This window comes from Prionailurus bengalensis, chromosome B1 (genome assembly GCF_016509475.1).
Source record: "Prionailurus bengalensis isolate Pbe53 chromosome B1, Fcat_Pben_1.1_paternal_pri, whole genome shotgun sequence".
In the NCBI taxonomy this organism is placed as follows: Eukaryota; Metazoa; Chordata; class Mammalia; order Carnivora; family Felidae; genus Prionailurus; species Prionailurus bengalensis.
In genome coordinates this window covers 199,741,162-199,765,445 of record NC_057344.1, presented here as the reverse complement: position 1 = coordinate 199,765,445, position 24,284 = coordinate 199,741,162, and the positions used below count along the sequence as shown (strand labels likewise).

Genomic DNA, 24,284 nt, shown 5'->3' with positions numbered 1-24,284 from the left:
ACATTTAAATATGACTTCATAAAGGGCAGGGGGAGGCAAGAAAGGAAATTAAAAGTCACCCAGCACCTTCTGTGAGCCAGGCAGTGTGACTGTCACTAAACAAGGGGAGGCTAGTAGCCTCATTTTGCAGATGAGCCAATAGGGCTCAGGGAAGCTAAGTGTCACAAGGAGTGAGGGGGCGGCCTGATCGGACCCCAAGTCCATGCCTCTCTCTCAGTGCCATGTGGCATGGGTGAGTTTCCTACTCTTTTTTCCAGAACATAAAAGAAGGAAATGAGGGGGAGCTGGATCCGTGTTTGGAGGTGTTTAAAGATCCACCCCCCCCCCAGATTGGTGAGACAGCTCAAGATGCCTGCAGGAACCCTGGTTTGCAGGAATCTGGCCCCACGGCCCATGGTGTGCCATCCAGGCAAACACAGTATTTCAAAGCATATGGCTCCTGAATTAAAGGACATAATGCAGAGACCTGAAGCAGGGCCGAGTGCCTGGCCTGGGACCTGTCTCCCTCCAGCCAGCCATTTCTGGAGGGTGGGAAGGAACTGTGGCCAGGGCAAGGGGCCCCAGTCCTTTCTGTGATACTAACTGTGACATGGGGGCCGATTGCTTACTCTTGTAAACTCCCACTTTTCCTACCTATAAAACGGGCGCATTGATCCAACAGGGTGATGGATGTGACAGTGGTTGCTTATTATTACCGTGTTACGATTACTACGACCACTACTGTTGAAAGACTCGCCTCGGAGCAGCTCTCCGAGGACATCTGGGGCGTACCTTCTCCAGTCTGTTACCCACACAGCAGCCAAAGTGAGCATTTGGAACGGAAATCACATTCCGTCAGCCCTCTGGTCAGACTCTCCCACACTCTGCCCCTGTGCTTGGATCCAACAGCTAACCTAACGGTTCCCTCCAGTTCCCTCCTCCTCTCTCGCTTCCCTTCTTTTTCCCGCCATATACGTGTCCTCACTCTTTCCAGAACTGAGCTTAATACGGTAGCCCTCGTCTCATGTGGTGGTTGAGCGCTGGACACATAGCCAGTCTGAACTGAGATGTACTGTTAAGTATAAAGTACACACCAATTCCAGAGACTGAGTATAGAAAAAAAGAAACTTAGAATGCCCATTAACACAGGTTATATAATGATTCCATGCTGAACTAATGCTTTGGATATAGGGGGCTGAATACAACACATTCTCAAAAGCAATTTTACTGGTTTCTTTTTTACTTTTTTTAACATGGCCATCAGAAGCATTTACATTTGTGGCTTGAATTCTCTCTCTTTAAAAAAATTTTTGGGGCGCCTGGGTGGCTCAGTCGGTTGAACGTCCAACTTCGGCTCAAGTCATGATCTCGCGGTTTGTGAGTTCGAGCCCCACATCGGGCTCTGTGCTGACAGCTCGGAGCCTGGAGCCTGCTTCGGATTCTGTGTCTCCCTCTGGCTCTGCCCTTCCCCTGCTCGTGCTCTGTGTCTCTCTGTCTTTCAATAATAAATAAACGTTAAAAATTTTTTTTTTAAATAAATAAATAAAATGTTTAACATTTATTTATTTTTAAGAGAGAGAGAGAGAGACAGACAGACAGACAGGTGCTCCGAATTCTGCTTCTATTGGGCAGCACTGTTCTAGAACACGCCAGGCAGATTCTTGCCTTGGTTATTCCCTCTGCTAGAAGATCTTCCCTTTAGTTGTCTGCACGTGGGCCACACATCCACGCTTGCCTTGTGTACGTTGACCCATTTCATCCTCAGGGCATCTGTGACCCATTTTACGTGTGCAGGAAGTGACACAAGAGAGGGTAAGAGGTCAAGGCCACACTGGCAGTTGTGCGGGGACTCAAACCAAGGGGGGGCGCTCTGAGCCAAGGTCCTTCCACACTCATGTTGCCTCCCTGGGGAACATCACTTTTTGCTCCCTTAGAGTCCACGTTTTGGTGCCTAGCATCCCCTCTGAATGCTGGCCATCCTGTCCCAAATATGGGCTGAGCAGAAATCCTTCAAGTACCTTTTTCAGAGGGAACCTTACCCTCCTTCAAATCAACAGAAAGACGAGGGACAGCGTGTGGACACAGTGGGCCACTTTTCCATTTTAGCAGCTTGTTTTCGACACCTGGAGAAGTGAATCATGATCATGTAAGTGTATCTCAGTGGGAAAAATGCAGATTTAAATAAGGTTAATACCAACTCCTTCGGCCCCCACCAGAGTCTGGCCATTAAAACTGTGAGAGGGGCGCCTGGGTGGCGCAGTCGGTTAAGCGTCCGACTTCACCCAGGTCATGATCTCCCGGTCTGTGAGTTCGAGCCCCGCGTCGGGCTCTGGGCTGATGGCTCGGAGCCTGGAGCCTGTTTCCGATTCTGTGTCTCCCTCTCTCTCTGCCCCTCCCCCGTTCATGCTCTGTCTCTCTCTGTCCCAAAAATAAATAAACGTTGAAAAAAAAATTAAAAAAAAAAAACTGTGAGAGAAGAAAGAGAGGTCTGCTCTCCACCCCCGCTCCAGCCCCAGTGCGTGGACTCTATGTCCACGTGCACTTTTGACACACGTCCAAATGTCTCACTTCCTGTCTCAAGTAACTCGAGTTTCTTGTTAAGGGAGGTAACGTGGGTAATATACTTAGCATTGTGCCTGGCCCATAATAAGTGCTCAGTAGGGGAATGAGGAGGACGGAGAGTTCAGGATGACCTACAGGGCAAGTGGGCCGTTGGTGGCTCCATCCACTGAAATAAGGGGATGCGGGAGGAAAAGCAGAGGTAGAGAGAAAGTGATGATTTTGGACTGGGCGTGTTTTTAGGAACCCATATGATCTCTGTGTGGCGTTGTGCCTTAAGGGAGTAGACACCTGGGTCCGGAGCTTGGGAGGGAAGTGCAGCGGAAGAGCGGGAGCTCCGAGAAGAGTGGAGAAGACCATCGTGGGACAGCGTTTGCAGTGAGGGGTGCACGGGCCAAGGGCAGGACTGGGGAGGGCCAGCATCCATGGATCGGAAGAGGAGGAGGGCGGGAGGGGACAGAGGAGGGGCAGCCAGAAAGGTCGGGGAAGATGCAGGAGACACAGCTGCCATAGTCCGAGGAGGAAGAGAACCACCTAGAGCCCCACTAAACGGGACAGAAAGAAGGACAGCAAGGAGGCTCACGTCTGCTCAGGTCTGGTTTTGGTGCGAACCTCTGAAAAATAATTGTTTCTTCTGAGATTTTTGAATTTTGGACTTGCAGACGAGGGAACGTGGGCACGACCGGCACGGAGTCGCGCCATCCTGAGGGGCTTCGGGAAAGGACTGCTTTTGGCAGATGCCTCCAGCCATCAGTTCCTTTAGGGTCAGCCTCAGCGGCAGAGAACCGCCTGGCCCCCGTGCACGCCCTTCCCAGAATGGGCCACTTCCGACGACTACAGGTGGAGGGGTAGAAAGGCCTGGGCCACAGCACGGCCCAATCTAACGGGCCATTTCAGCTGCAGACTCCCCATGGGGCTGGCTGAGCTGCCCTTGGGCTTGTATCACAGCCCAACCTCTCCCTCTGCCCTCTCCGTGCCTCTCAATGGGTGAGGACCCCTGACCAACGTCCCTCATCCCAAACTGCACCTCGGCATCGGATTCTGGACAAGCCACCCTGTGACGGGGCCTGTACTTTACACATGTCAGCTCACCCGTCCGGGGATGGCTAATGGTCATGTCTACACTACCATGTCTAAGACTGACCCCCGATCTACTTTGCTTCACCACCTCAGTTAACAGCAGCTTCATGCTTGGGGTCTCTCGGCTCTGGTCTTGCTTTCATATCCCACGTCCAGCCTGCCAGAGCATTCTGCCCATGAAAACTTACAAAGGTTGCTGTGTTGGGAATCCACCATTTCTCATCACTTCCTCCACCGCCACCCTGGTCCAAGCGGCCACTGCCATTTGCCTGAATGGTTTCCCAGCTTTTACCCTTGGCCTCCTACAGGCTGTTTTAACACAGCAGTCAAGAACATCCTTTTAATAACCACATGCGAAGCAACCGCTTGAGCTGAAGCCGACCCAAGAACATCCTTTTAAAAAGGAGCTTCGAGGGGCGCTTGGGTGGCTCGGTGGGTGAGCGTCCAGCTCTTGATTTCAGTTCAGGTCATGATTTCACAGTTCATGGGATCAAGCCCCACACTGGGCTCTGCATTGACTCTGAAGACCCTGCTTGGGATTCTCTCTCCCTGTCTCCCTCTCTCTCTTTGCCTCTTCCCTGCTCGTACATGTGTGCTCTCTCTCTCTCAAAATTAAACACACATTAAAAACATAAAATGTTTTTATGTGCATTTAAGTGACAGAAGCTGTCACTCCTCAGCTCCAAATCCCCAGAAGGCTGCCATCTCTCCCAAAGAGAAAGCCCAAAGCCTTTGAAACGGCCTATGGAGCAGTCCATGGTCTGCTGTTTCCCGGTCCTCCATCAATTCAATCTGGTCTCCAATTGTTCTTTCTTCACTCACTCCCTGCCCTCACTGGCCTCCTTGCTGTTCTTTCAATAGATCAGATGTGTTCCTGCCCCAGGGCCTTTGCACTACCTGTTCCCTCTGCTTGGTGGGCTCTTTCTCCAGCTATCTGCATGTCTCATTCCCGCACACCCTTCCTGTCTTTGCCCAGTTGTCACTTTGCCACTGAGACCTTCCATGACAACCCCAGGTCCAATTCAATACCTCCCCTGACGGGCTTCCCACCCACCTTCCCTGCTCTAATTTTCGCCACAGCGCTTACTACATTTCAGCACACGTTATAGAAGACTTTTCACACTGTTTTATGTCTCCCTCCACTATAGCAAAGGCTCCACGGTGACAGGTATTTTTGTCTCTTGTTTTTATTATATCCCCAGCACCTATAGGAATGCCTGGCACATGGTTCCATCAGTAACTATTTGAATGAATAGATGGATTTAACCTTTGTAAGGCCAGCTATTACTGTTGTAATAGAAGGTAGTATTAGTATTGTTATCTTTAATTTTCAGATGAGGCCAGAGATTAGGCAGCCTGCCCAAGGCCACACTGTTCGTAAGAGGTAGAGTTAGCGCCTAAGCCGTGGTGGCTTCTTGTTCTAAGACTCTGACTTTCAATCACTGTTGTGGGCTGAATTGTGTCATCCCCTCCTCGTCCCCACCCTCGGACAGAATTCATATGTTGAAGTTCGAACCTCCAGGGCCTCAGGGTGTGACTGTATTTGGAGACAGGGAGTCTAAAGAGGTGATTAAGGCAAAATGAGATCACCTGGGTGGGCCCCGTCCATTATGACTGGTGTCCTCGTAAGAGAAGGCGATCAGGACACACACACACACACACACACACACACACACACACGATGACCACATGAGGACACAGGGAGAAGACGGTCGTCTACCAGCCAAGGAGAGAGGCCTCAGAAGAAACTGCCCTGCTGACACTTTGACCTTGGACTTCCAGACTCCAGAACCACGAGGCAGTACATTTCTGTTGTTTAAAGCTCCCGGTCCGCGGTACTTGGCCATGGCGGCTGAGCAGACTAATCCAGTCACTATTCAGGCTGAGTACACAGGTGGCGTGTGGTCTGGTCCTGCATGCCTCTGAGTCCCCTCTCAAACGCCAGCTCCCCTGTAACGCCACCGGCCACCTGGGCCACCTGCCACTTTCCATACATCCTGCAATCTCACGTGCTTGAACCGTAGGAAATGCTATCACTGCCCGAATGCCCCATCCCGGCCCCCAACTCTCTCACAAAAATGTCCACATGTGAATCCCCAGAATCCATGAACGGGTTAGCTGGTATGCCAAAAGGGACTTTGCAGGCATGATTAAGTTATGAAACTTGAGATGGGGAGGCTATTCTGGACTATCCCATCCAATGTAATCACAGGGTCCTTTTACAAAGGAGGCAGGGGTCAGAGATGAGAGAGAAGACGCCATGCTGGTGGCTCTGAGGGATGAGGAGGGGACACAAGACAAGGGATGTGGGTGGTCTCGCAGGGGGAAAAGGCACGAAGTCAAATCCCCCCAGAGTCAGAGGGAGTCATCCCTGCCCAGTGAAAGTGATTTCAGACTCTGACCCCAGAACCGTAGGAGGGGAAATTGATGTGGTTCTCAGCCACCAAATTAGCGGTCATTTGTGGCAGCGGCTACAGGAATCAAGCACAGCCCTGCCTCACCATGACCTGTCCCCCCAAACTGCGTTCTACTGATTCCCGAAAATCTAGACACTGAACGTGCCCCTTTTATGCCCTCTGAGCCTCCTGGACGGGGGCAATAGTTCCTTGCCCTGCACCCACGCTGCCACCTAGCTCATATCTACGTTGTAGGGGTAACTGGGTCTCAAAACAGAAGCTTCACTTGGACTCGGAGCGAGAAGCAACAGAGGTGGAGACACCCAAGGCGGCTTCCGAGTCTCTGCATGCAGGATGCACAGGGAAGGCAGCATTAACTCACAGCTCTTGAGCCCCTCACCCACTTTAAGACAAGAAATGGGTGAGGGAGAGGGGCGCCTGGGTGGCTCAGTCGGTTAAGCGTCCGAGTCTTGGGTTTGGCTCAGGTCACAGTCTCACGGTTTGTGAGTTCGAGCCCCACATAGGGCTCTGTGCTCCTTCTCTCTCTGCCCCTCCCCTTCTCTCTCTCTCTCTCTCTGTGTCTCAGAATAAATAAATAAACTTAAAAAAATAAAAAAAGAGAAGTGGGTGAAGGAGCAGAGGAAGGAGGAAGGTTGTTGTTGGGTCGTGACCCCCCCCACCACCACAGGAGAGGGACAGGGTGCTCCACTCACTCTGTCTCGTAGTGCCTGGGGGTGTGACAGTCATGTCATAGGGCGCAAGATGATTCAGTTAGTGACCTCACTCTGGATTCCATCAGCGTGGGTCCCAAGTGCATCCTATGGGCCCCTGTAAGCGGCGGGGGGTGGGGGAGGTGGACACCAGAGGAGAAGGCGATATGAAGACGGGGCAGAGATCATGGGCTGTGGCTGCACGCGGAGGAAAGCCAGCAGCCACAGGAAGCCAGGAGAGGGGCAGGGAGCAGATTCTCCCCCAGGGCTTCTGGATGAGCCGGGCCCGGCCCACGCTTTTATTTCCAACTTCTGCCCCCTAGAACTGTGAGAAGAGAAAATAAATTTCTGTTCCTAAAAGGCTCCAGTTTGTGGTCCTGTGTCACAGCGGCCACAGGAGACAGTCCCCTCAGACGGCGAATCAGGCTCTCACCCCAGGGGCTGTGAGGATCAGCTAAGGGTCAGCTTCCCCTGCCAGTTCCCAGGGTTCGCTCAAGTGTCAGCGAGGAGGGAGGCGGCTGCTGGCCGACACCACAGAAAGAACCAGAAGCTGGGCACCTGTCACTCACGTCAGGAACTGCAGAACCGGAAATTTCCACCTTTCTGTTGAAAACCCAGGCTTATGCATTGAAACTCTGGAGGGCCCAGATTCTTTCTCCGGATTTGCATTTGCTTGTGGACTGCTTCTGAGGGACGAGCCCTTCTGGAGAAGGCCTGGCAGAAAACCCTAAGGAGCAATGCCACACTTCCATCTTCAAGTTTCAGGAGATAAGCTTGCTAATTAACTCTGCCGGAGACTGTGGGAAGGAGATAAGCAGGGAAACTGAGCGTTCGGGAAAACGAGGGAGGGAGAACAGGAGGAAAGATGAGACCTCAGAGCTGGGGAGCCGTGGGTTCAAGTCCTGATGGGCCTCCTGCATGCCGGGTGATGTGGGCAAGGCAGGCTCTCTGGAGTGCAGGTGCCCTCACTGGGGACAGGAGGTCTCCTCTGCATGGTGCCGGGAGGACCAGGGTGCACGAGGCAAAGTACTGAGTGCTGAACAGGTGCTCAACTTCGGGAAGAAAATATCAACGTTCAACGTTCCCCTTGGTCTTCCTGGATAAGCAGAACGTGTACCTCAGCCTGGCAAGTAGCCCGCCACCCGTCGATCTGCTTGGTATTAAGTGTTAGATGGTGAAAGACTGATTTCCAAGCCCCCTGGCCCTGCCCCTACGGCCACCTGGGGGGAAGGAAACATTTTCCTGCCAACTTTGTGCTGCGCTAGCTTCCTCAGGCTGCTGAAACAGATCACCACAGACTTGGTGGCTCAGAATCCCAGAAATGGATTCTCTCCCGGTTCTGGAGGCCAGAGTTGAGTCTGGGTGCCGGGAGGGTTAGTTTTCTCTGGAGGCCCCAAAGGGGGAACTGTCCTGAGGCTCTCTGAGCTTCAGGTGTTGCTGGCTGTCTCTGGATTCCGTGGCTGGAGCCACGTCACTCGAGTCTCTGCCTCTGTCTTCATATCACCTCTTCCTCTGTGTGTCTCCATGGGGATCTTCCCATCTTCTAGGGACACCCGTCATCGGCTTTCAGGCCCACCGTAAATCCAGGATGATTTCATCTTGAGATCCTTAACTAATCACATCTACAAAGACCTATTTTTTTTTTTCAACGTTTATTTATTTTTGGGACAGAGAGAGACAGAGCATGAACGGGGAGGGGCAGAGAGAGAGGGAGACACAGAATCGGAAACAGGCTCCAGGCTCCAGGCTCCGAGCCATCAGCCCAGAGCCCGACGCGGGGCTCGAACTCACGGACCTCGAGATCGTGACCTGGCTGAAGTCGGACGCTTAACCGACTGCGCCACCCAGGCGCCCGTACAAAGACCTATTTTTAAAGAAGGTCACATTTTGGGGGCCTGGGTGGCTCAGGTGGTTATGTGTCTGACTCATGGTTTCGGCTCAGGTGATGATCTCACGGTCCGTGGGTTCGAGCCCCACGATGGACTCCACGCTGATAGTACAGAGCCTGCTTGGGATTCTCTCTCTCCCTGTCTCTCTGCCCCTCCCCTGCACGCTCCCTCACTCTCTCTCTCTCTCTTAAAATAAATAAATAAACTTAATAAATAAGGTCACACTCTGAGGTTCTGAGCAGACATGAAGCTCGGGGGTGCACCACTCGCCCTACTGCAGTATTAGGAGCACAAACGTTGCCTTGTCACTGACTTCAGGAGCAGGTGCCACCTGGGAGCCATGACAGCAGAGCCTCTCGGAGCGTCAGCCCCCTCGTGTGCAAACTGGGAATGCGGCGGTCTGCCCTGGGGGGCTGGTCTGAGGGCTGGGTGAGCTGGCCTGAGTGAAACGCTCAGCACGAACCTGAAATGCCCACTAGATACACGACTGCCCTCGCTGCCACTGTGATCGACATTGTCACTGTGACTTTTACTATTGCCCTGAGGGTCTGTGCCAGAGACGTCAACGGCCAGTGCTCTGTTTGGCTAGCTCGCTGGTGTGGGTCTTTGGGCAGCCACGGAGCTGCTCACTAAGTCTGGAAGCTTCCACAGACAGGAGTGGTTTGGGCTGGACTGGCTGCTTAGAAATTGTCCAGAAAACATGTTAAAATGCCATTTCTGGGGCCCCCTGGGTGGCTCAGTCAGTTAAGCGTCTGACTTTGGCTCAGGTCACGATCTCACGGTTTGTGAGCTTGAGCCCCGCATTGGGCGGTCAGCGCAGAGCATGCGTGGGATCCTCTGCCCCCTCCTCTCTCTGCCCCTCCTCCACTCATGCTCTCTCCCTCTCTCCCTCTCCCTCTTCCTCTCTGTCTTTCTCAAAAATGAATAAACATTAAAAAAAAATGCCATCCCTGTTGCCTGCCCAGTGGCCTGGACAGTGTGCCAGGGTTATGTTTGACCACAGATGGGGGGTTCTGACGGGTAGCCACCCAGCCGGAGAACTCCTTATCTGGGTCAGCCCCTCCTTTCCCTGGTGGAGAAACTTAGACCCATAGAGGAATGTGGCCTTGCCCAAATCACTGCAGATTTTGGCAAAGGTGCTGTGAGATTCCAAAGCATCCACAGATGGCCTCTCTTGAGCCCCACATCCTCCCTGTGGGTTCTCTGTGTTGTCTCCTGTTCTGGCCAGTAATTAGGGCTCAGAGAAGTGACTGATGAAGGTCATATGGTTGGCTCAAGGTCAATTCACCCAAAGCCAAAGATGTAAAACACATTACTGAATAAGAATACAGTAATGAGAAAAACCAGTCCGCACGACAGGCGGGAACCCTGGCTATCTGAACCTTTGCTATCCACACTCTTGTTCCCCAAACACAGAATAAAGGAAGACAAATGTGTTGATGTCTCCTTGCTATCCAAACCCAGTAACTTTTTACGTGAATCTCTGAAACCGAATGGATTTGGAGAGGGAGCAAGACCTGGATGAGAATATACTTTATGTCACTCGGCTGGGCCTTCCTGCTCCCCCGTAACCTTCACCTGCAACAGCAGAGAGCCAAGAAAACAAGAGGAAAGTTCTTCAAAATTCGCTTAGGCAGACAAAATAAGGAACAACACAGAAACCTACAGAAGCTGTTAAAATCATTCTTTTCTGTACAGAATTTTGTAGATTCATAGCAGACAGTGAAAGAAATAAGGTACGTTCAGCAAATTGTTTTTCTGTATGATTTGGCTTTTAGCAATGTGACCTTGGATGTGTTGACTTTTGATGAATTAACTTTCAGCAAATTGTTTCGCTTCTTGCATGGCCATTGGGTGGAGGGGTGGACATAGGACGTTAGTGTCGTATGTTGACATCATCTAAATAATCAGGTCTGTGACATTTCCCCCAAATCTCCCTTTACCATTGCATCTGTCTTGTTATCAAACGCTCCTCAACGTATCCTGGCTTGCATGTGCCATATCCTCCCGGTGGGACCCTGGCCTCGCTCACTTGTGAGAATCTCCCTCGGGGGCAGACTGTGTGTGTGTGTGTGTGTGTGTGTGTGTGTGTGAGAGAGAGAGAGAGAGAGAGAGCGAGCATTCTATCTTCAGGCCTGGAAGGATGCCTGCTCCCAAGTATGCACTCAAAAACTATTTGTGAGATGGGTGAATGAATGAAATATATGTATTTCTCTCTAAAATGAGAGTCCATAATTGTCGCCTCTTCCCTATTCTATGGCTACAACTTCTGGAGAGACTGTAAAATGGTCCCAGTTCTTTGCAGCCTCTCCTGTGAGAGGCAAAGTCGCTCTCTCCACCTCCTGGTTCTGGGCTGGCCCTCGTTACCTGTTTTATCCAAAAGTGACACTGAGTTCTAAGCCTGGGCCTCACGAGGTTTTGCACACTTCTGGTCTTGTAGCTTTGATCCATCACGTGAACAAGCCAGGCTAGTCAGGTGGATGGGGACGGACGTGTGGCCAGGTCACCCTTCTCAATGACAGACCAGTGGTCTGTGTAGCTGGATTAACTGGCGTCCAGCCAACCCGCCAGCCAAGCGCAGACGTGTGAGGGCCCGCACAGCAAAACTACCACGGTGACCTACAGACTTGGAGCGGTAAATGGTCACGCACGGTCCCCTAGGTTTGGGGGTATTTGTTCTCTCATTTTGCCCGTCTTTGTAATTTCCCTATCTGAGGGGATTTCTCTTACTTATGCTATTACATTTGATTTTCTCCTGTTAATCTGTCTCGTGTCAATTTGATTCTTACTCCAGCTGGAAGGACCTTAAAGGGGACAGGAGTTCTTGCTCCCTCTATCAAAGGTCCTAAGAACCCAGGCTTTAGAGTCACACAACCTGAACTGCAATCTTGGCTCATCAGCTGTGTGACTCTTGGGAGAACACTCAACCTCTCTGGGCTTCAGCTTCCTATCCAACCCCACCCCCACTCCCATGATAGTTTCTTTTTCTTTCCCTGAAATTGCCTCTAATCCTGGGCTCCAAGCTCCTGGGCGGGACACTTCTTATTCCTCTTTGTGCTCCCAGGGATGAATGCACTGCTCAAAAAGACTTCACGAATCCCCGTCTCTGTCTGCAGCATGCGTTCTCAGCTGGGGTAAAAATTGGTTCTCAGTTGGTAAAAAAAAAAAAAATTGGTAAAAAAAAATGCGTTCTCAGCTGGGGTCTCAGCTGGGGTAAAAATCGGTTCTGGGGGGTGAGAGTGGCAGCAAAAAATCTGAAGCATCACAATGGTGTGTGGAGCTTCAAAGTTCAGTTTTACCCGACACAATCTTGTTTCTTTGCATTTAATTCTCTTCTTAGGGAGAAATTGATTTTAATGAAAATTCGCCTATCCCGCGCTTGCTCAGGCCGGGGGGTCGGCCGCCGCCTCCCCCTACTTCTGCTGCTGAGGCACCTGCACCTTTTCTGCCGAGTCCTTTCGCCATGCCCACACCTCTGCAAACAGGCCATTCATCCAGGTCCCTTTAAATTCCCAGCTCCCAGTACCTTCCTGTTGGACCTTGACCTAATTTCAAGCTTATGTAATAGTTAAGCGTTTACAGGGTAGTTTTCAGAAGGGCATCTCCCAAATCCTACGTGGTACCGGGCGTGGAGGCTGGGTCTCCGGCTGGCACTGGGACTGCTAAGAATTGGGACTGGGACTTGGCAACCCTCCAGTTAGAGCCCACCATCTGTGTGAACACACTGTAGGGACGTGGATGTGTCCCGAGCAATGATGGCTATGTGTTTAACCCGGGTTCGTGAGGCGTTCTCATTTAACTGTCATGAAGCCGGGTTCAAAAGTGAGGGCCACACACTGATTTGGCGTCAGGATCTCTCTCTTGATTTGTAGGTCTGTTTTAATGTAGACACACGCATTTCTCCTACCCAGTGAATTCTGCATGGTTAGAAAATTAATTTCCTTGTCATTCTGTTTTGCACATAGTTTCCTAACTTCCGAGGGGAACTGAGTCATCTGATTTGACCCCATCGAAGCTCTGGACCGCTTAATGCAAGCGGGTGGGTCATCGTCTTTCCAGATCCAACCAATGTGATAGGTAGGGGAGTCCTTTTTCTCTGCCCACACGCACCCATCAGGCATTCGTATGTCCCCATCAGGGTAGCTCTAGCTTTCTGGAGCGTTCAGCTCCTAAACTGTACCTTCCAAGCGCAGTGACCATATTCAGTGTTTCTGGGTAGATGGTGGTGTGTCTGTCCTCCCCCCCAGCACCGAAACCGGCCTTAGAGAGTTTAACTTCATGCCAGGCACAGAGCCCCAGCAGCTAAGATTTTTCACACTGTAATTGACGTGCTTTGGAGACATCTCCTTTTCCTCAAAGATAAGCTCTTTTATGGTGCCTCATTTATTAGCTGTCTCGGCCACTGCCTTGGGGTTATGCGCACAAATAAAATATGTAGCAGGAAACCGCCTTCCCTGTTTCTGTCTTGCCTTGCACCTAATTTCAATTCCCTGTCAAGCCTCCTTGAATTGATTTGCTCATCACAGAAGCTGCCCCAGGCAAACGCCTGCTTTCTTTCCTGGGAGGATGATCCATTTCCCTTAATCCTGGAGGGGCAGCCTCAAATGGGGAGTCACACAGCCCTTTATCTCTCAGCATTTCTGAGCCACAATTTCCCAGCACGGTTCCTCTTGGGATCCGCTCCCTCCTGTCCACTGAAGATGATCTCCTGACCCAAATGGCAGCCTCCCTTGGGTAATTTCCCTGGGGCTTAAGCTGTACATTGTTGATGTGAGTTCAAGAGAAGTTTCTAAAGCCTGGCCAATCTCGTAGCTAAACTAGTGGCTAGCGGGTGAGGCCTGGCTGCTGGGGAACACGGTGGGGCTTGGGGAGCAGAGGGTAGGAGCCCACACTGATGTGGAATTAGGGAGGGCAGACGGACCTCCCTTTAGGGAGACTCCCAGATGCTGAGGGAAGAGCTTACGGTCGAAACTGCCAGAAACTCAGCAGGCTCTGTGATTTGAAGAAAACCAGTGAAATCGACACTGCCATAGTAAGAGTGAGGACTTGGGACAAAACACAAGACCAAGCTTAGCAGTTTGGGTCAGGAATGCACTTCAGGTTTGTGGATCGTCCCAGTTAGCCTATCTGTGAAGGAGACGGGGAGAAGACGTCCACTGAGATAAAACATCAACATTCATTGTTCTTGCTGGGAAAACAGCTGTTATGGAAGAAGGTAACCCCAAAACACTACAATCACACTATGAAACCGAAAGCTTCCCCTCAGTGGCTGCACTTGTCCTGTGTGTGCACACCTGCATACGTGAGTGTGCACATGTGTGTACTTGTGTGCATGTGTACACGTGGTGCATGTGTGTAGATGTGCATGTTGTGTGTGCACGTGCACATATATGTAAATGTGTGCGCGCATATGCATGCACACGCACCTGTGTGTACTCGTGTGCATGTATGCATGTGTGTGCACGTGTGTATATGTATGCGCCTATGTGTATGTGTTGCACATGTGCTCACATGGCTCTGCATGTGTGTGCACGAACATGTACACACATGCACCTGTGTGTGTATGTATGTGCACATGTGTGCATGCATGGAAATGTGGGTATGCACATGTGTGTACCTGTGTGCGTGCATGCATGTGAATGCTGATTTTCGATTAAGAGGTTGAGAGAGGCTCCCCCAGGCCTGATGTCTGATTTTCATTCCAGCCTATAAGCCCCGTGGGAGCAGAGGCTGTCCTTCTGGTCTGCTCCCCGGTGTTCCCAGGGCTAGTGGGGAGCCTCTGGCTGCCCCCCTGCAGGGGTTCCCGTGAGAATGCTGACCACACAGGGAGCAAAGGGGGACCCCATAGGACTGAGCACATTAACCGCTGAATCTGCTTTAACTGCAACGTGTGCTCCCTGTGGCCCTCCAGTCAATTTGCTGCCCTGCCTGGAAGGTGCCTCCAATCACCGCCACAACGTGGTGAGGGTGTGTGTGCCCGGGTGTGCACACACACGTGCAGGCCTAATGCCCTCTGCCAGCCGTTCCACAGCCCATTCTGCCACCTCCCTATAACATACTGCTGTCCTGAACAGGGGACAGATGCTGTCTGTCCACCAATGTGACAGGACAGGGAGCTTGACGCCCGTGAAAAGCAGCAACACAAAGGGAGAAACAGAAATTCAGTTCTATTTGTTCTGATAGAAACACACTGTTGTTTTCATCCACATAGAAGCCAAAACAAGGAACCACAGCCACACCCGCCAGACGGATGTGCACAACTGTCAGAGTGCCCTGAAGCCCTTCTCAGCCCCAGCGTGGCCTCTGGTGGGGGTCCCTGAGCACACAGACACAGAGCCAGGGAAAGGCAGGGCCATTTTATAGATGGGGACACTGAGGCCCAAGGAGAGAAGAGGACTTGTCCCATAGGGAAATGGCAGAGTGGAGGCTGGAAGTGTGTCCTGGGCACATGGAGGCTCAGAACGCTCCAGACTCCACCCTCAGGCAGCTCCAGTATAAGGTGGTGGCTGGGGTCCTGGGAGTCGGGCGAGTCCAACAAAGCTCTCTGCATGCAAGTCGTTCCCATCCCTGCCTCCTCTAGAGCTGCCACGAGCCCAGACGAGTCAGCACGCATCAAGTGCTTGGCCACGTCTGGCACATCCCCAGTGATCAGCAAATCTTGGACATTACTATTATCACTATTATTATTGTTATATCTTCCACGCTAAGTGGTCACTTCTCTGTGGGCACAGACCGTAACTTGAGTATCTCCCATTCAGCCCAAGCTAGCGCATCTGGCTCGGAGCTCTTGCAACTGTTATTGTAGCTGTGACGCTGCTCTACGTTATCAGTCACCCCACTCTGGGCGAGCCTGTTACCGGCTAGCTACCATCTGTGGGATGGAAAGGAAGGTCATCATTGCATTCAAATGGGTAGGGAAGTCTCTCTTCCCCTCCGCTCCCAGGTGGGCCTTGCCCCTCGCTCCCATCTGTACAACGAGAACACCCCAGCTCGGTGGTGGTGGTGAGGAAGGAGGCGCTTCTTACCTGGCCCGCTGCAGAAGGAGGCTATGATGGCCAGAATGCACACGATACTCAGGTATGGGATCCAGGGGGCATGGTCCTGCGAGAGAGCAGGGGTGTGGGCAGGGGTGTGGGCAGCGGTGCAAACAGGACCTGGGTTCCCAGCCCAGCTCCTCCTTGATCTATCTGTGTGACCTTGGGCGGGTCACTTTACATCTCTGAGCTCTGACAGGTATGAGATAAGTTAGCTGGTGTCATTCAGTATGTTTAGATGGGCTGTCACCTGTCGGGCAGGGTTGGGGTGGCTTGGCGCTGGGTGTGGAAAGATGTACAGGAAATTGCCCCTGTGCTAGGAGACTGGATGGTTGATAAGCAGAACATGGTGTCACCAGTGCTGGGACATGGGGAGCATGGGAGGAAGGAAGGGTCAGGGCACCCGAGTCCAATCTAGAGAGATTCAGGGATGGGAGGAGAGTGTGTTCACCTCTGAAGGCTGAGCCCGGGTCACACAAGAGGAAAAGGAAAGGATAAAAAGTTTCAGGAGATGGTTGTACGTTAGCAATGCCACAGAGGCACAGGAGAGTACAGCACAGGGGTAAGCAACAAACTTTCAGAGTGGAGGGTGGGGGTAAAGAGAAGAGAGAGCAGCCCTTCCATGTCCAAGTCTATCAGCTCTTGCTGAAGGAGGATCTACAATTGAGAAGAGCATTGTGAGGTCTTGCACACTGCATGGCTCACTACTGCACTAAGTTACCATCCATTCATCCATCCATCATTCACCCATACATCCATCCATCTATCATCTTTCCATCCATCTATCATCTATCCAACCACCCATTCATCCAACTACCATCCATCCACACCTTCTTCCATCCATTTATCACCTATCCATCCACCCATTCATCCATCTATCCATCCATATATTCATCCACCCATCCATAATCTATCCATCCACACATCCATCTATCCATCCATCCATCAATCCATCTACCCATCCATAATCTATCTATCCATCCATCCATCCATCCACCCACCCACATATCCATCCATCCATCCATCCATCCATCCATCCATCCATCCATCTATCCATCCATCCATCTATCCATCCACACATCCATCCATCCATCTATCCATCCATCAATCCATTCACACATCCATCTATCCATCCATCCATCATCCATCCATCCATCCATCCATGCATCCATCTATCCATCATCTTTCCATCCATCCATCAACCCACACATTCATCCATCCATCCATCCATCTATCCAACCATCCATTCATCCAACCATCATCCATCCACACCTTCTTCCATCCATCTATCCCTCCATCTATCATCCATCCATCCATCCATCCATCCACACCTTCTTCGATCCATGTATCATCTATCCATCCATGCATCCATCCACCCATTCATCCATACATACATACATTCATCCACCTATCCATAATCTATCCATCCATCATCCATCCATCCATCCACACACCCATCCATCCATCCATCCATCCATCCATCATTCATCCACCCATCCATCCATCATCCATCCACCCATCCACCGATCACTATTCATCATCCATCCATCCATCACCTATCCACCCATCCACCCATCATTCATCCATCTACCCATACATCCACCCATACATACATCTATTCGTTTATTTGGCAGACTGTTCTTAGTTCCTCCTGAGTGGCATGCCCTGGGCTGGGAGGTAGGAATACAGAAATGACACAGGCATGGCGCTTACCCCCACAACTGGCTATTGGAAAAGAGAGATGAGTCAACAGGGAAAGTCAATCCTGTGTGGTAAGTGATAGTGCAGGGTTGCCCCTGGGGTCCCTGGGAGAACAGAGAAGGTTGCCTCACTGAGACACTGGGTAAGGGAAGGCTTCCCAGAGGAAGAGGTATCCAAGGGGTATCCAGGTCTTCGTGGGTTTGGAAAGTGAGAGAAGCCAGGTGAGCAGAGGAGGTCCCAGGAAGAGGAAAGGGCAGTCTCTTTGGGGGCTGCTGGGAACAAGGGCTGGCAGAGCAGAGAAAGGGGGACATGGGCAGATGAGGGCAGCCAAGCCAGGAAGAGCTCTGAAACCTTGTGGCATGAGGCCTAGAGGGCCCACGTGCTTCAGCAGCCCTTCCAGGCATCTGACACAATGTCCCAGAACATCGCCCAACTGGTGAAGGAGCCAGCTTGGTCAGTCTGAGGGGCCTGCAAAGGCACCCTGTGCAGGACACCCCTGCTCTGGCAGCTGGGAGGCAGAGGTCACTGCCAGCACATCACCCCCAAGGGAGACGTGGCCACCTCCCGCCTGGTCAGCGCGCCCAGCAGCACGTCCTTTCTGTCTGTCAGGCACTGCCATGCTCACCTTGCCTTTTTCTAGAGGTTTTTGGGACATTAAGACATTTGGCAAATGATCAACACACGCAACTTTCCATCTAGGGATTCATTTTTGAAAAGTGCCCAGATTGGCTGACCACCGTGACCTGGCCTCACGCTTCCCTTGGCGCTAAGACAGGCAGTGCTCCATCACTGCGTGCTGTCCTGAGCAGGGCAGGGGCAGAAGGAAACCCCACGATCCTGGAATCTCATCCCAGCTCTGCTATTTACTAGCTGTGGAACCTTGGGCAGCTTATTCATTAATATTTATGCCTCAGTTTCCGGTCTCCATAAAAGGGGAAAACACCACTCTCGCCAGGATTAGGTACCTTCTCCGAGCCCCCGTCATGGTCGGGGGCCCTGCCGAGTACTGTAAGTGCATTTTCTCAATCAGTCTTCCTAACACCCCTGGGTATACGGAAAGCTCTCCCATTTTAGAGGTGGGGCCCTGAGGGCCGGAGCTCCTGCTGGAGCCCACGGGCACTTGTGGGAGTGTCTTATATGACAGCGCCTGCTGTGCTGTGTGGAAACGTGGGAGCCAGAGGAGGCATCTGAGGGATCCTCTGGTCTCCTCTGTTCCACAGATGGGTTAACTGAGGCTCAGAGAGGGGACATATCTTGGCCGAGATCACACGGCTCATTAGAGGCAGCAACAGGACTGTCCATCCAGTCTCTGTCTCTGAGTCCAGGGCCCCTCACCAAACATTCCTCCGCGAGGGCCACCAGCTGCTTCTGAGCTGAGATGCCCCTCGGGAAGGCCGTTCTGCAAGAGATGCCTGCTGGCCTCGCAAACTTCCCACGCCAAGGCCCCGGAGTACCGAAGCCAGAAGCCAGCTCCGTGCCGGTGTCCCTCGGGGTACGACGGGTGTGTGCTCTCACCTGCAGCGTCAATGTAACGGTGAGGATCCCAAAGAAGAGGGCCATCAGCCCAAAGCCGCCCATGAGGAGGGGTCTCCGTCCCAGGCGCTCAATGACCAAGCCCTAAGTCAGGATCAGAGAGAGGTGGTTATACTTCACTCCTAGCAGCAGGAGGAGGGGAACGTGGTGCCAGGAACCGGCACTGGGGCCACGGTGAAAGGACGGCTTTGACCTTCAGACAGCCCCGTCACATTCTCCGAGGCCACAGCCAGAAAGGCCAAGGTCTTTATGAGAAAGGGAGGGAGAACAAAGTCACCATTCTTGAGCACCTACTGTGTGCCCACACGTTCCCCTTTCCTCCGAATCTTTCTTGTTAGGGAAGGATGGGCTCATCGGCTAGCTGGTCTGCAAGAGGAAATGAGCAGATACGGCTGCCGTAGCCCTTTGCCCACTCCTTGGAGCCAGCCTGTGGGCCGAAAGCAAGGGCTCTCCACTCCTTATGCCCCCGTTTATAGTTTTTAGAGGGGCAGACTCCCAAGGCAGGGGCCCAGGGGTAAGAGCGGACAGAGAAGGTTCTGACGCTTTCCACTCTGCCAGTGCCCGGATGGGTCAGTTTCATTCTGGGGTGTGATACCAGGAAGCCAGCGCGACTGTGGCTCCTGAAGCCGTGTCCTCGGGCCCAGCTTCCCACAGCTAGGACTGTCATTGACGTCCATCCGGCTGGCCCCTGTGTCTACCTCTCCACTGCGTAAAGGCAGGGCTCTTCATTGAGCTCCTCTAATTGCTAACGACCCTGAAAAACAGTCATGTAGCCGAGTTTCAGAAACAGGCAGACTTGGGTTTATATTCTGGGTCGCTGGCTTTCCAGATGTGTAAGCTTTGGCATATGACTCCCCTTCCCAGAGCCCCAGGGCCTTTATCTGTGCAAGGAGGTCCAAAATTCGCTACAACAAGGCTGCCTGGAAGGGGTGGGTGCTTAAATAAGCGGCTGCATTCAAAACACATAACAAGTCTTCCAATTTGTCAAGTGCCTTCCCTCCTCTTTCTTCCCCCGTCTCATTGCACAGAAAGAGCACACTGAAGGTCAGAGAGGTGAAGTAACTCAGTGGCCATCACACAGCCAGTGAGAAAGAGATAGAGAGAGAAACAGAGAGGGCTGGGGGAGGGGAGTACTGAATTAAGGGCGTCTGAATAAAAATGCACAACTTTTCTCCACTGGGCAATCAGGCAAGGCTTCCTGGAGAAGGCAACAGTGGCGGTAGCTCGTCAGGCAGAGGGACCAGTGGGTCAAGTGAGCCATCTGGTTTGGATAAGGGAAAGGAGTGCCACCGCCGGGGGCCATGAAACCGGAACAGGTGCTCCTGTCCACCAGCTTCAGATGACAGTTCAAAAGCCAGAGCATCAGACTGAACAGTCCCAATCCTGCCTCAAAGCCTGAAGGAGTGTTTCTGCGGGAAACCCCAAAACTCCTCTTTTTTCCTCTCTCCTCGCACCCTACTCTGAGGAGGGCGGGTGATAAAAAGGCTTCTGGGTGAGCTCTCCTGGAGCCGGCAAGGGCTGTTGGCCACTCGGCCAAGCACACACCAAAGGTGGGCAGGCATAGCCCCAGGCCGGCTGGGTGCTTGGTATGAACACTGAGGGGACTGGGGAGGGGGGCTCTGGCTCAGAAAGTCAGTGGCCTGGGAGGAAACGTCCTTGGCTGACGGCCACATGTCTCAAAAGCATCTACAACTTCCTTTCCGGAAGCCTCTCCCTCTGCAGCCTAGGAATGCAAGGCTGACCCAAGCGCCTCAACTTGGCCTCCTTGACACCTGACCCATCAGAGCAGAGCACAGGTGGCATCCAGATGTGCATGGACCTGAAATGGGCAGACCTGGCTTCAAGTCCTGGCTCTGCACCCAGGACAGGGGGCTCAGTTTCTGGAAGCCTCGGTTTCCCCACCTGACAAACGGAAGTGGTAATACTGTCTTTGCAGCATAGCTACGCAATCAGAGGCCAAGAACTCACGGTGTCTGAAGTAGGCGCGGGAACCACAGAGGCTTCCGGCAAATGGCAGATAATATATCCTTGCAGTCAAGGGGGGCACCGGGTCTGGTCCCAGCTCCTGCCTCTAACCGGCCATGTGGCCTTGAGACAGCCAGTCACCCTTCTGTGTCTTCCTCGCTCCTTTTTTCTGATGCCGACGGGTTAGCGTGTGATGACCTCTGCCTGAGTGCCTGTGATGTGGCAGATGCTGCACTAAGCGCTTATCAGGCATCAGCTTGTTTAACTCTCACAGCAATTTTATGAAGTAGGACCCATTATTTGTCAGATTTTACAGGTAAAGAAACTGAGACACAGAGGTTTTGGGAACTTGCCCAAGGTCACGTGGCTGGTAGGAGGCACGGCTGGGATCATCTACAAAGTCTTTTCTGGTTCTTGAGACATTACAATTTTCCAAACTAGAAACAGACCAAGCCCCCACTTTGTAATAGCTTCCTGTGGCACCTGGATGTATAGCACCTGTTCCCTGACCCCTCCTTCCTCACTTGAAGAACGGGAGCTTCGTTATTTCCCAGAACCTAGGAGAGCACACCTGGCAGGTACTGAGCCAGTGTCTGCTGATTGAGTGAAGGTTTATCTTTGTAAGGCAGGTGCGACAGTTCACATATTGCAGAAAAGGACGATGAGGGCAGTAAGATCACTCAGTGGGAAGTTAGGCCCAGTGAGACCCCTAGAGAAAGCAAAGATCAGTGCTTGCTGAGAAAGTTCTAGAGAGAAAGAAGGGCCAGCATCTAAGTCATCTCTCCTCCCCAAACCCTCATGAGTTGGGTCCCACCAAAGGGGAGGTCCTGATACGGGCTGCCAGGGCGGGAGGAACAGGTGCAGGGAAACCGGGCCCCTGGGTGGCGGGTGGGCTGGGGGATGGGGAACGTTAGAGACACCTGCGATCAGAGACTCTGGGATGTGTCAAAAGTCACACAGAGCTACTCAGAGGTAAGGAAGTGTAATACATGCTCCCTCACACTGCAGGGACGGCTGAAAAATTCCATAGCCTTGGATTCAGTCATTCACCTTCTGGGTATTATCCCAAGGAGATAGACATTGGGTGGGAGACTCACGGACAAAGACCTTCAATTGTAGTATAATTTATACGAATGAGGAAATAGAAACCATCTAGAAGTCTACCAAGAAGTGAATCGGCTCAATAAATACCGGAATATCCTGATGATAATTACAGAATTCCCATATTTTAGAAGAATTTTAAAGAACAGAAAAATCATGAGGTTACACTTCTGAGGGGAAAGAGCAGGGCACAGAGCTGTACCTTGCATATACTCATGTATGCAGTTTTGTAAGTCGCGATTCTATTGAATGAATATACCCTGGAAAAAATATGCAAAAACAGCTTATAATGGCTAACTCTGGTTGGGGGGAATAGGTGGTTATTATTTTTTCTTGTTAGTTTTCAGTCTTTTCCAAGTTTTCTACAATAAGCTTTCCTTTTTTTAAAAAAAAAATAATGTTTATTTACTTTTGCGAGAGACAGAGGCAGAGTGCGAGCAGGGAAGGGGCAGAGAGAGAAGGAGACACAGAATATGAAACAGGCTCCAGGGTCTGAGCTGTCAGCACAGAGCTCGACACGGGGCTCAAACCCACAAACCGTGAGATCATGACCTGAGCCGAAGTCGGACACTTAACTGACTGAGCCACCCAGGCGCCCCTACAATAAGCCTTTTCTACTTAAAAAAAAAAAAGTCTAAGAAACAGACTTAGCTAAAGTATTGGAGACACAAACCCCTCTGCCCTGAGTCACAAATTGTTACTCTTCCCCATCACCAGTGATTTCCAATACCCACATGTGTAAATCTTCACCGTGTAGAATGTTTCTATTACAATCTCAGGATGGCATCGCCATTCTTAGAGTTAACACGACAGAGCCCACAATTCAGCTGGCACGAAGACGAAGGCAGCCCATAGGTAGAATGTGTGACAACGTTATCTCCTTGGGTTAAGTGCCCAGTGACAGAGCACTGAAACGACGACAAGAATTACCATGACGAGAATCAGTCACTGCAAGACACAGGGCACTGAAGTTGCTGCCCTGAGATTAACACGTGTTGCATTGTTATGCTGTGATTAATGTATGCTTGGCACTGACGTTAGCGTTTCTTTTTTCTTTTTCTGGTTTGTTTTAGTTTCTCCTAAGGCACCGCCAACAATTTCAATGTCTGCAAGCGTGCCCCCAATACAAACCAGTGGAGAACCACTGTCTTACATCATGATGCCAACAATCAAGTGCTCTGGGGTTGGAGTGGGGCATCTGGTTGTTTCGCTTCCCTAAAGTCTCCTGATGAACCAGTAACTGAAGCCAAGGTAGAGCTGGAAGCACCATCACTGATTCGGAAACAGTCTCTCAAGATGTCTAGGAAGACACCAAGGAAACAACTGTGAAAGCGAAAGACATAAAAACAACTCTGTCCATCCTAGTGGGAAAACCAATCAGCCTGCAGGGCTCCTTCCTTCAAAATCTCTGCCTCTTTTAAATCATTTTAATGTGCAGCCTGTTGAAAGGGATTAGGGTAAACACGGTATTTCCACTCAGCATTAAAATCATTAGTGAAAACATTAACTCAAGATGAACAGTGGCCTCTGAAAGTTACTGAAGTCAGCTGGGGATGGACTGTCATTCTCCAAGAAATCCCTTCTGGGGACTCTTGACCCACAGAGTCATTCAGCCGTTCAGCAGCCATTTACTCAGCGCTGACTGCCCACCCACAGTGCTAGGATGCTGGTGGAATGATAATGAGAATGTTTTTGTGGTTGTTGTTGTATTTAAACTGCATTAAAAAAAATATTTATTTTTGAGAGACAGAGCACAAATGGGGGAGGGGAAGAGATAGAAGGAGACGTAGGATCCAAAGCAGGCTCCAGGCTCCAAGCTGTCAGCACAGAGCCCAACGGGCACTCGAATTCACAAACCGTGAGATCATGACCTGAGCTGAAGTTGGATGCTTAACTGGCTGAGCCACCCAGGCACCCCTGTTGTTAGTATTTAAAAATCAACTATAGGGGTACCTGGGTGGCTCAGTCAGTTGAATATCTGACGTCAGCTCAGGTCATGATTTTGCAGTTTGTGAGTTCAAGCGTCACATTGGACTCGCTGCTGCCAGTGCAGAGCCTGCTTTGGATCCTCTGCCCCCCACTCCCACCCACACCCCCCCACCGCCCCCCATCTCTGCCCCTCCCCCACTTGTGCTCTCTCAAAAATAAATAAACATTAAAAAAATCAGCTGTATTGACTTAGATTAAGGTCTTAGATTCAATAAAACGTACCAACTTTAATTGTGCAGTTTGGTATGTTTTCACAAATTTATACACCTATAAAGCCGTGACCACATCAAGATACAGAACATTTCTATCACTCTAAAGTACCCTTGTGCCCCTTTCTCTAGCTGCAAG

The 24,284-nt window shown here is 51.4% G+C and overlaps 1 protein-coding gene across 3 annotated transcripts in view; it reads right to left on the bottom strand.

Annotated features, from left to right (window-relative positions):
• The window catches only part of SLC2A9 (solute carrier family 2 member 9), a 256,914-nt gene that overhangs the window by 40,032 nt on the left and 192,598 nt on the right, over positions 1-24,284 (bottom strand). For all 3 annotated transcript variants that reach the window (XM_043572969.1, XM_043572968.1, XM_043572967.1), the window contains 2 exons: positions 18,864-18,965; positions 15,639-15,714 (listed from right to left, as the gene is read on the bottom strand). In XM_043572969.1, the coding sequence (XP_043428904.1) occupies positions 15,639-15,714; positions 18,864-18,965 (178 nt within the window). The remainder of the gene's footprint in view (positions 1-15,638; positions 15,715-18,863; positions 18,966-24,284) is intronic.